Source organism: Archocentrus centrarchus, chromosome 17, assembly GCF_007364275.1.
Source record: "Archocentrus centrarchus isolate MPI-CPG fArcCen1 chromosome 17, fArcCen1, whole genome shotgun sequence".
Classification (NCBI taxonomy): domain Eukaryota; kingdom Metazoa; phylum Chordata; class Actinopteri; order Cichliformes; family Cichlidae; genus Archocentrus; species Archocentrus centrarchus.
Window position 1 is genome coordinate 26,388,354 of NC_044362.1, and position 12,028 is coordinate 26,400,381.

Here is a 12,028-nt window from a genome sequence, read left to right on the forward strand (position 1 = left end):
TCCGGCCTTTGCGGTCTTCGTGGACTGCGAATTTTTTTTTTTTTTTTAACTGTCAAAATTTAGGAAGGAGTTGCCACCATATCCTGACTTTTAGACTCTTAAGCTCACAAACTCTAGATCTTCTGTAGTCTCTAATTAATAGAATCAATCAAAGCTCCATCTGGATATTAAACAATGGGTTTTCACAGGCTGGAATAATTATATCTAAATAATTTCTCAAGAAAAAGCCAACTAATTAGAGAAAAATAAATAACTTTCTGGGAAGATTTCAAAAATAATCTTTTTAATTGCTTGGCACCCTGCGGGGAGTTCAGACATGCAGTTTTGGGAAGAAGTTTTGATAACAGGCTCTGGAGGGTCTGGAAAAAAAAAAGAGAAACTGAAGAATATCTAATGATAGGGGTAGCACATTTTGAGCAGTGGGTTTGACAGATTTGAGCATAGTTCAGCTTCTTGCCCTGTTTAGCTCAGCACCGATCTGTAACCATGTGTGCATTTTTATACAAAATAAAAAGTTACGCTGTGAGTGCCTGATGGCTGTTTCACTGTGTTTCATCAGGTGTGCCGCCCAACAAAGCAACTTTCATCGATGACCTGGTAGTAATGCTGCCACAGAACGTGTGGGACCACCTTTACAGCAGGTATGTGGGGTCGATGCAGCTGCTTTGAGACTGGCTGGAGGTTTTAAACATTTTCAGATCCACCAGTTCCTTTTGCCAAAGTAACGTGTGAGCTTGTGTGGACTGTTCCCCGCAGGTACGGAGGAGGACCAGCTGTCAACCACCTGTACGTCTGCCACACGTGCCAGATTGAGATAGAAAAGCTGGAGAAAAGGCGCAAGCAAGAGCTGGATATGTTTGTCAGAGTAAGCATTTCCCGCTCGTATATCCACCTGAAAAACTGTCAGAGCAGCAGCTTTGTCTAGATAGAGTTGAAAACTGGTGTGAGTGACGCATTGTGTGTCAGTGCAGCCAGGACTCATGGGTGTGTATAGGCCCTTTTTCTTCAGTCTATTTAACCAGTTGATAGGTTGCATGTGTTGATGCTCTTTACCCCGGCAGGAGATGAGAGGTGCGAGCCGGATGAAAACCCTTATCATTAATGCATTGGGACAGATGCAGCTGTTATTGCCTGCTCTGTGTGCCCACTCACACAATGGCTGCTCAGAGGAGAGATAAATGTGGTGTGTTTTGTGTGTGTGTGTGTGTGTGTGTGTGTGTGTGTGTGTGTGTGTGTGTGTGTGTGTGTGTGTGTGTGTGAAAGAAGCAGCTAAAAAGAAGAACATGGAATATGTAATTTTTTTCGAGGGAGATGAAACTGGTGCAGTGTGGTGTTAAGACTGCCTTCTAATTGGAATAACTACCAAAGAGAATTGATTTGGTTTTCCATTTCCTCTCAATCCTTTCATCCTTACTTTTTTTTTTTTTGCCCTCTATCCCACCCCACTTACCCCACCTCTTTCTCCTCCTCATCCCTTTGCGTCCTTTCTCCTCCCTCTTGTCTCTACCACTCACTCCACCCCCACTTCCCTTCTCTCTCTTTGGCTCCCTCTGCTCCCTCTCTGTAGCTGAACAAGGCGTTCCAGGAGGAGGAGTCTCCAGTGGTCATATACTGCATCAGCATGCAGTGGTTTCGTGAGTGGGAGGGCTTTGTCAAAGGAAAAGACAATGGTAATTGGACAGAGGTCTTGCCTTTCCACCCCCCACCCCCAAGTCCTGTTTAAATGTCTGATTAAAAAGGTTAAATGTTTTCCATGCGATTTATCATGGAAAGACTGCTGATTTTTTAAACAAATGGCCAGTCTATATGTTTTCATCGATGTGTAGAAGGAAAAAAAAAATGTTTGTTTTTTTTTTTCTGTATAGAAAATCCAAATTCTCGGGTTACCACAAACGGCTCATGTTCAAAAGAAACTGTGGAGTCCCATTTCTTCTTTTGATTTATCTTCAAAGAATTCGCTTTAGTCCCCCGAGTCGGGTTTCAATCCTGCGCCAGTAAAATGAAGCGTCAAAATGTATTTCATTCGTGTTCCACTTGTCCTTATATTTTTTTTGCTTCCCTTACTTTCTATTGTCACATCTATTTATAACAGCTTGCATCTGGCACGCCTGCAAATGTCTTTTTTTTTTCCCCCTCTTGACTTCTGCTCCTCTAATATTTGTCTCCTCTCTGTAGCTAATGGAGAGCAGATATTGCTTTTTGTAGTGTGACAAAAACATTTGACATTTTTAACATCATTGCTCTTTGATACAGTTAGGATATGGGAATATCACTCGGTTACTGATGTATATAATTTCACAACTAATTTTCTTCTCCTCTTTCTTTTTCAAGACCCGCCAGGACCCATTGATAATTCAAAGATAACAGTAAACAAGAATGGCCATTTAACACTCAAACAAGGTACATGTTCTTTTAATTGTATTTCTGCTTTATAGTGTAGTTAGATTTCCTCTGCTTTAGTAGGAAACAAGTCATCAAACAAGTCTTGCAGAGATGCTATGGGCTGTAGAGCTGTTTGTTTGTGATATACACATTTGTGCTCGCTCTGACCCTACAGGAGCAGATTCAGGACAGATCTCTGAGGAGACGTGGAACTTCCTCCACTCCATCTACGGCGGCGGTCCACTACTGACAGTCCGACCAAACATCAGCCACCAGGAAGTGGAACCGTCACAATCAGAGGAGAAGATCGAGGTGGAGACGCGCTCCGTTTAATCAAGCACTTGACAATAACCAACAACAGCATCGAAAACATTTAAGAAATGGAAAGCCTTTTATTTTGCACTTGACTTTTATTTCAGAAGCATCTAAGCAAAAGGACCTCATCTTTACTCCTGCGTGACAGCCTTTGACAGAGGGAATTAACTGAAAAGGGTCATCATATTGTACAAATCTGTATAAAAAGCTCTTAAATTTCTATTAGCACTGTAGTACTCATGTGTCACGTTGTTTTCAGAACCAAGCATTTATAATATGTGCAGCTACAAATTCCACTGAATGCCATATTGTTTTTTTTTTTTCTTTTTTTCTTCTGACCAAATGAGCACATGTTCTGTGTTCATGTGTCTTGTGTTGCTGATACTAAGGAATCATAATACATTATGCTGTAGATATATCACCTATTTTTTTTCTTGTTGTAAGCAAATATTGTTCACTAAATGGTAAGGAAAGCAAAATGTGACACTTGGGCTATGAAGGGACTAATTGCTGACTAGTCTCAGGAATGAATTTTGTGTTTTGCACTGTTCTGTAGAAGTACAAATTTGGCATGCTCACGCAGATGCTGGTTTGTATTTGAATGTACCAGTACTGATAGTATGTTGGTCAAGACTCAGCACTTGGTTATTTATAACAGAAGGGAGCGACTTAACATGATGTCAGTAGATTATTATTTTTATTTTTTGTAGAAATGTGGCAGGCAGACTCTTAAGAATGCATGCTCTGAACATTCAAATCCCAGTTGAACATCACATGTAACTGCATGTAAATGCAAAGCTGCTCATGAAATGTGCACGCAATCCAGATCTGTCTTCACTAAACTGTACAGCTGCAGAAAGCACATTGTAGTAATGTAATCAGCACTATCATGAGCAATCTAATTAATTAAAGGCATTATTTTTGTGTATGGGCATGGTGTTGCTTAAAAGTGTTGGCTGATAGGGGTCAACAGAATGCTGTACTCGAAGTTTTTGCATACAAGTAAGATCTATTCTGATTTTTTGCTGGCTGACACTATTAAAACTTGATGAAAACATGTTGAATGCTGTGCCCCCACCCCTTAATTGTGCCACTCTTTTTATACTGCACGCTTGTCCTTAAAGTGTCAATAAGCCATACATTGAGAAATGTTGCAGAGTGTGTATGTGTGTGCGTGTGTGTGAGAGAGCGGCACTCTAAAAATGTACAGGATTGTGTTGCATTTTGACGAGAGAGCGCTTGCTGCTCACACACCCCGACTAGTTGACTGGATTGAAAACATGGCTGCGGCCGAGCGTGCAGCAAATTTACGGAAGTGAGGTATGTGTAATTCTTAAGCTACAAAAGCTGTTTAGAAGTGTGCCTCCAGTTCGTTGCTTGTGGTGGAGCAAACGACAGAGTCTGAATTTATTAGCCCACCCAAAATGTGTGTGACCGTAATTGCTGGCAGTACACAAATACATCGGTAAAGTTATGCGCGGAACAATCAGCTAGCTTGGCTAGCTAATGCCAGGCTGCTGCGGCTAGCCTTGGCTGCTAGCTGGTTATCAAGTGGCTGCTAACCATGCTACTTCTCACTGTTGGAAGATATAAACCTCGGCGAAACCTTGTTAGCGGTGATTCCTTCCGTCTCTGTGCTGTCTTCTTGATGGCGTGAACGCCTGTCTGTTGTCGCGCTAGCTAGCGTGTGCCAGGTATCAGGAATAGAGGGGCTTCATCAGGAATCGCCACGATTCTTCTCTTAACAGGAAAACTAGCGAAGGTAACGTTAGCCAACTTGGCTAACTAGTCGAGCACAGCAAAAAGAGGGGAAAATGCTCGGTTTGACTGCAGCACACTTGTTCGTTGAGTGTCACGGGGAACGTATATAATAATTTAAAATTTAATTCTGCTGGTGCAACAGAGCGGTTTGGTGTCTCAAGTGTTAATATTTTTATATTTACACCCCCCCCCCCCCCCCCCTCCCGAGAGCTAACGGTAAGTTAGTTTGATACGGTTAGCCAGCTAAACAGCATGCTAGGTCAACTAAGTACTGCTTGGAAGTTTGAGCATGCTAACGTTTAGCTCGCTTGCCAGCCTCCTGTGAAATAACCGCGTTGTTTTTGACCAAACGTGTGGCCGTGAGTTTTAAATGTGAACTTTTTTTTTTTTTTTTTTTTGCTGCAAAACTAGAGTTCAACTCGGCCGGGTGGCACGTGCTGCTGCTGCTGCGCCGGCCAGTCTCGTCAGTTTAAACAGCATCCTCGTGCCAACCAACTTCGTGGGCTTGGAGCTCGCGGCAGCTGATTTAGCTGGGATGTAGGGATTTGAGCGATTCTCATCGGAATGTGCACCAGCACCACTTCGCGGATGTTTGGTTGCCACTAGGCCCTGTGGAAGTGCTGAACTTCAGGTCAGCAGAGGAGATGAGCAGCCCAGCAGGACGGTAAAAACGGCTCAGAGCTCCTTGATTTATCCGAAAAACGCATGCATCATACCAAACTCCGTTTCCCACTTTTAGATTAGCTGGTTTGCCAACAGTGGGCTTCGCTTCTAAATTGCGTGGTTTATTATTAGTGCACAGTTTGGGAGTTACAAGCTTACTATCTTTACTGAAAGCAGTGCTGCCTTATGATGGCAAATGAGACATCTGTCACGACTATGCAGGCAAAAACACCACGTGTTAGGATAACTCCACAACCAAACAAGCGCTTCAGAGAGGGGCAGGAAGTGGGTTGATTGAGAGTACAGTAGCACATGGGTCCTCTAATTACACACAATATCTTTCACACTCAAAATTTCTGATTATACTGTAGCTGTCTGTGAGTGCAAGTTAATCGCAACCTTGTCAAGATCAGTGGCTGTACATTGCAATATGATGTTAGTAGTATAAATAACACTGTCACCTTACTGTGGTAAATTGGCAGCTGTGGGTTCAATGCGTTGGTGTGTTTGTAGAACGATCAAGGGATCATTATATCTTATTTTATGCAGTAGACTTTACCACAGTTAAATGTTTATATAGGGAAAAAATAGATCCACAGCAATTTTCCTTGGCTGAGTCCACTATCTCACATACTAGAGAGAAAAATCACAAATTAAACTGTTGTTTTGGGTCCAAAGCTGCTGTTCCCCACAACAGTGTCTCCTTGTGACCCTGTGTCAGATGTTATGGCTGTAGTGCTGGCATGGGCAGGTGGAAGAGAACCTGGAGAGGTAGAGGTAGCCACTGGCAAGAATAGGAATGAAAGTCAGGAGAAGTAAGATGTGTGAGAATGAGAGGGAAAGGTGAACATGCAATGAGTAGAGATGGTGAAGGTGGATGAATTTAAATACCAGGTGTCAACCATCCAAAGCAATGGACAGTGCACAATAGAGTGCAGGCAAGGTGGAGCAGGTGGAGATGAGTGCCATTTGTGACAGGATAGCAGCAAGAGTGAAAGGGAAGGTTTACAAGATTGTTATCGTGCATGGTTTGGAGACAGTGGTACTGACAGAAGGAGGGACAACTCAGGTTTAGTGGTTTAGAGACAAACTTGGAGAGGTAAGGCTGAGATGGTTTGGAGATGTGCAGTACAGAAGAGGAGTGGATATATTGGGCAAAGGATTCTAAATATGGAGCTGCCAGGCAGGAGGAAAAGAAGAAGACCATAGAGAAGATTGATGCATGTTGTGCAGGAGGACAAACAGATGGTTGGTGTGATGGAAGAGGATGCTACAGATAGGATGAGATGGAGGCAGATGAGCCACTGTGTTCACCCGTAAAGGCAGCAGCTAAAATAAGATGACAACATGGGATGAAGAGCTCAAAGCATCTAATTTTTTTTTTTTTTTTTGAAAAAAAGAAAAAGTAAATGTCAGTATTCAACTTAACAGCAGTTTAGAGGGGTATACTACAAGGAATTTCACCACAGTGAGGCTTTATTTGTATTAGCTTGGTTGCCTTTTGAAGACCTGAGTTATCTCCAACTAAAACCCCTGACAAACTTTAACTTTCACTGTTAAGCTGGGCATACTGCTTCAGGCTTTGTGGGCACTCACATAAAAATGGGTGTTTCTTCTGCACAAAATGATCCCTATGAGTTTTGACTGCTCTAATCAGAGACATTATGAGATGATGATGATAAAGTAAGAGCTAAATACATAAAGAACATAAAAAAATATAACAATACAGGGTTCAAGCCAGAAAAATGTAACAGGCCGGCGCTATCGGACACATAATAAATCACATTGATACAATAATCGCTTTCTAATGCTAATGGCTGCGCTGCTAGCTGACTGTGATGATAGAGATCCGTTCTGGTAGCTAACTGCTGAAATTCTCAGCCCGACGTGATGGTACCTCAGCAAGGCGCAGTGCCAGGCGTTTGGGCGCTAGCTAGAACCCTGCATTAAAATGCAGCACTGTTGCAAATAAGACATAAGATTAATGCTGCAGAAAATAATTAATCTGGTCATTTAGCCCACAAAACAGTAAACATTTTAATTCAAGTTAATTATCGCTGAATGTGCTGTCAGTTGCTTATTTCTAAGATGATGGCACAGCTCCTAAACTGTGAACTGGATAAATTTAAACGTAAAAGGTTGCTGTCATGCAGTGTAATAAATGAGATGTGGAAACATGTTTTAGTCAATAGATCAAAGTGAAATTAATTTTATTGATTGAACAGGTGTCCTTGGTGTGTGTTCTAGTAGCTGCAGTTACAGCAGAGTAAAACAAACTTGGCAGCAGATTAGAATCAAGTGTAAAAACATTTATACATTTTCTGCCACACCAGCTGAATACATGCACATTCTAGTGAGAGTGCTGTGTGCAGTTTGTGCTTCATTAAGTGGCTTTAGTAGCGTACAGGCTCTAAATAAGAGTGAAAAAATGGTGCTTCCAGTCGATTTTAAGCTGATCATAACTTGCTGCCAACCAGGTTATGAGTTCAGCATCAGTTACCATGGTGTTTTAGCCATGGCAAAAAGAGACACAAAAAACTCTTTAATTTTGACATAGCCATTAATCTTACTTTGTAGTACACCCTTCAGGTTTCACTTACCTTAGCATTAGCAATCGGGCTAAGAAGTGACAAAAAGGTGGTTATTAATTTGATAAGTCAGCCCAAGGTAATCGAGTATTATATCGATTATTCCATCAATTAATTGAGTAATCGGATAAGAAATAATTTTGTCTTTAGCGGTTCATCTGCATATTCTAACTTAGAATAGAATGCCTTTATTGTCATTATACAGAATGTAAAATGAGATTTAGGAGATTTACTGCAGATTTTTTGCTGTGTGCAACAAACAGTGGTGGATGGAGCAGCTACAAAGTTCTCTTTTCTTCACTTGCTGTTCAGGTGGTTGATGAAGGGCTCCTCCAGCTGTTTCCCAGTAAAGGTTTTAATTGTGGTTACAGGAACAAGCTCTGCTGCTTTGGATGCTAGAAAAACATTTTCTTTTCAACTGAGCTCACCGTCTCGATAACAGTTCCGCCTCTTTGCGCTTGTCGGGCGTGTGCAGACAGACTGCACATAAAACAACTGCGGCTGTTGTGTTATCAGTGATTTTGTTGAAAAACTGGGGGCTGCAGGTGCTTAATGTTGTTATGCTTAGTATTCACACATGCCCTCCTAAATATGTTTCTATTGCAGGTCTATTTTAGTATCTAATGAGAAATTAAAGCATAAAAAATATATAAGACATAAGACAGCTGGAGCCTTATTTTTTTTCAGCTGCAGCCCCCGTGGTGTTACAGAATAAATATAATAAAATAAATACATCATAGATTTTGAATTGTTTAAAAATTGTAGCCAACAGGAAAAAAAGTGAAAATAAAGTTGTTTGTGTAGGTTCCCAGTCATCAAGGTCATAGTAGTCTCTGGAGCTTGAAAAAAGGTGACTGTTGCTTCTAGTGATCTATATTTCTTATTGATTCTCATCAGGGCTATTTTAAAAACTTTAGATCTTCTTAGTATCTTTAGCCTGAGGTCTGAAGTTTCTTCCATGAATGGTGATGCTATTTTATGTAGCATTCATTGGTCAGTAGGTGGTGATTTTGCACCCTAACCCTAACAAAGCCTGCTCCCGAGCACTTAGGTCTGCAGAATAATTTACCATGGTGATGTAGCCTGGGGAAAATTTAAGCTGTAACATTTTTATATACTGCTGAGTAGCTTAATTTATAATAATATTGCATAATGTATGAGTAGATTTATATTTTGCATTAATAAGTGCTAACACATACTCTAAAATAAATGTTTTGGAATGTAGTCTGCACCACAGCAGTGCCAGTTTGCTTCTCAGGATGTGTGCGGCTCCACCATAAGTTACACCTGTGTCATAATCACTCTTGTTATCAACCTTTTTACTGAAAAAAGAAACACTTCTTGGCATGAATTTTACATAATTTTAACACTTAAATACATTTGAGCTCGTGCACAATTCTACTTTTAGTTGCAAATATGTGAATGTTTAGTCTCTGCTTTCCTGTTGTATCCACCTTCAGTGTTTTCTTGTGGCACTAAGAAGCTCTGCTTTCTTTTAATAGCCTCGTACACTTCCTTTCACATTAAACTTTTAGACCAGTGGTTCCCAATTGGTTTGGCTTGAGGACAGTCCAGGTATGCTTTGGGATTTTTTGTCAGCAATACATTATTATTGTAACGGCACAGAAAGCTATGAATGAGAGTTAAATTTACAACAGATCGAGAGCAAGAAGGTAAAACGGATTGCTTTCTTGTTTGGAACAACAACTAACTTAATCATAGATGTCATATAGTTTCAGATGCTGAAAATGTGCTACCAGAAGTGCCTGCATCTGACAGTATATGATGGAAATAAGAACTGGCCATATTACAGATGGCGTAAAGGCTTTCCCTGTGGTGTGCCATTGTTATAAAATGTTTGAAAGCCACTGTTCTAATGAAAATATTGACAGTAAGGGGGAAAAAAAAAAGATGGGTAATCGAGTGTTTGCTTTATCCATTTTGCTTTGATGGAAACACTCAAATGGGCCAACAGCTGACTAATCAAATATATTTCCTGGCCCCGGGCCATTGGTTTATGTTGAACCCTGCAAAATAAACAATCTGTGTATTTCTAGCTCCTTTAAATCTCTTTATTTTTTGCCAGGTTGACAATGACTGGCTTAAATTGTTTTTATATTTTTAGAAAAAAGTGCTTCTGGGCAGTCTTTTCTTATACAGCTGGAGTACAATACCCACAGAACTGAGAAACATAACATCTCTTAACTCTTTATCCAAATCTGCAAATCAGTGGTTCCTGGATAATCAAACATGCTGTCATCATATAAGCCTCTGTTTTTACTAATTGCCTGTGCTTTTGTAGTCATGTTCATGTTCCTTGTGTCTGTTAGTTTTGTAAATGGTCTTTAATGTTTCTTTTAATACGTTACATAGTTTCATCTTTTATCATTCATGTGATTCTTTTTTTTCTGTTGTTGGTTTTTGTTTGCTGTGTTAATGTTGTCAGCCTGCCAGGGACTGCAGATGAAAATGAACCTGTATGGCTGAATGTGGCATGTTTATATGATGAACTTAAGTGCTAATGTTACTTGATGTGCTATGTCCCTTTTACATAAAATAAACACACTTCCACAGTGTGTATACTTTGGGAAACCACTTGTGACTAGTTTAATGCCTGCTGACTACAGGCTCCACAGCCAAGGAGTGGCGTGTCATTCGAGGAGTTTAATGTTTGTTCCTCCAGAACACCTTCACGTGTAGGGCTGCAACCAAAGATTATTTTGGTAGTCGACTAACCTGTCAATTAATTTATTATCTATTAATCGATTAGTCAGCGATGATTTCAATCTTAACTCACCTGTTCAAGCCTGCCCACCTGTTAATTTCATCTTGTCTTTTCTCACAATTAAAATAATGACCCATAAAAATACGAATTTGAAACTAATCAAATGTATTTTTAACATTAATGTGACCGTCACAATAAATATCAAATAAACGCTGTATATTAAAGTGAATAAAAATGGCCTCTGTCCAAAAGTTCAAATAAGGCTTTAAAAAAAAAAAAAAAAAAAAAAAATTCCCGTCAAAACAACTGAAATGTTTACAGATGATTCAGTTCACGAAGAGGTTTACTATTCAGAATGAATCTTAATATTAATGTGAGGAAAAAATAGCCAATGTAGCTGCTCCTATTATCCTTCACTTGTTAGCTAACATAACTGAAATGGTGCAGCTTAGCAAACATCATCCACGAGACCTTGTTTCTGACAGGTAAACTAACAGAAACATTACAAACATTAACAGGTTATCAACGATGCACTAACTCTCTAAAACGTACCCTTGCAGAGCTGACGTCACAGCTCCAGGGCGCTGGCGTTTTAATCGCTCAGCACTGCAGTGATGCTGCCGTGGAAGGAAAGCTCTGCTTGGCACAGTCTGCATTCCACTTTATTTTTGTTTATGTTGTTTATGTTCTTGTTTGTTAGTATTGTTACTGTTAGACAGTCGAGGCAATACTGCCTCCATATCTTCCTGTAGTGTATTGCCGTTACAAAATCACATAAGCAGAAGAAAGTGAATGGATGGGTTTTAAAATATGACTCGTCAACATTAAAATTCCACGTCGACTAATCTTTGTAGTCGATGTCATCGACTACGTCGATGAATCATTGCAGCACTATTCATGTGTACCTACTCGGTTACGACCCGGATGAGAAAATATGCAAATCACTTTATTTTACATGATTCCAGTCAGTGTACTTCTGTCGGGCATCTGTGACTTTAGTTTGAGCCTGATGTTTGGTAGGGGCGTCAGATTTACAAATTCCTTCACGTTATTTAATAACTGCTAAATCTGGTACCTGATCGCACCTTTGGACTTAATATTAAGTTGGATCTTGCCAGTTAAGCCAGCAACATGTTAATTATTGGGAATGTGGAAGTGTGATCAAATATTTTATAAAGTTATTCAGCCCAACTTTAGAACTAATTATTTTTGATGTAGTGATTAGTTTTCTAGTTTTTGGGAGCAGGTCAAATGAGTTGGCTTAATTAGTTTTGTCGTGTTGCGTCCAAGGGTGAGCGCTGTCTGAAAAAACCTGCTCCTCCTTTTCTGCTTTTCTTTCTGTTTTATTTTATGCTTGGACAAATCACACAAGCTTTCTCGGCAGGGCTCTTTAGCAGAGTGTGAGTAATATGTGCATGTGGTAGTGTTAATTTCAGGTGACTATTGTTAGCTCCATGAAGCAGTATTCTCAAAATGTATTTGTAGCTGGAGTAGCCTCTGTGGCTTTGATGTTGCTGTGTTTGCACAGTATGGGAAAAGGGAGGGACCATCTCAGTACTGGCAACAAAGAGCTTTTAAATCAGTTTTGACAGAG

The 12,028-nt window shown here is 40.2% G+C and overlaps 2 protein-coding genes across 5 annotated transcripts in view; both read left to right on the top strand.

Moving 5' to 3' along the window:
- The window catches only part of usp33 (ubiquitin specific peptidase 33), a 31,091-nt gene extending 27,347 nt beyond the window's left edge, over positions 1-3,744 (top strand). Inside the window, exons 20-24 of one of the 2 annotated variants that reach the window (XM_030752075.1) lie at positions 560-641; positions 757-865; positions 1,568-1,670; positions 2,332-2,400; positions 2,558-3,744. In XM_030752075.1, coding sequence (XP_030607935.1) covers positions 560-641; positions 757-865; positions 1,568-1,670; positions 2,332-2,400; positions 2,558-2,715 — 521 coding nt within the window. In that variant the 3' untranslated portion in view covers positions 2,716-3,744. The remainder of the gene's footprint in view (positions 1-559; positions 642-756; positions 866-1,567; positions 1,671-2,331; positions 2,401-2,557) is intronic. The other variant, XM_030752076.1, reaches the window with a different exon arrangement.
- Positions 3,745-3,909: 165 nt separating this feature from the next.
- zzz3 (zinc finger, ZZ-type containing 3) overlaps positions 3,910-12,028 on the top strand; it is a 32,474-nt gene continuing 24,355 nt past the window's right edge. The window contains exons 1-2 of one of the 3 annotated variants that reach the window (XM_030751871.1): positions 3,927-4,017; positions 4,870-5,122. The gene's annotated coding sequence lies outside the window, so the exon portion shown is untranslated. Of the gene's footprint in view, positions 4,018-4,229; positions 4,460-4,869; positions 5,123-12,028 lie in introns of those variants that run through there. The other 2 variants (XM_030751872.1, XM_030751873.1) reach the window with 2 other exon arrangements.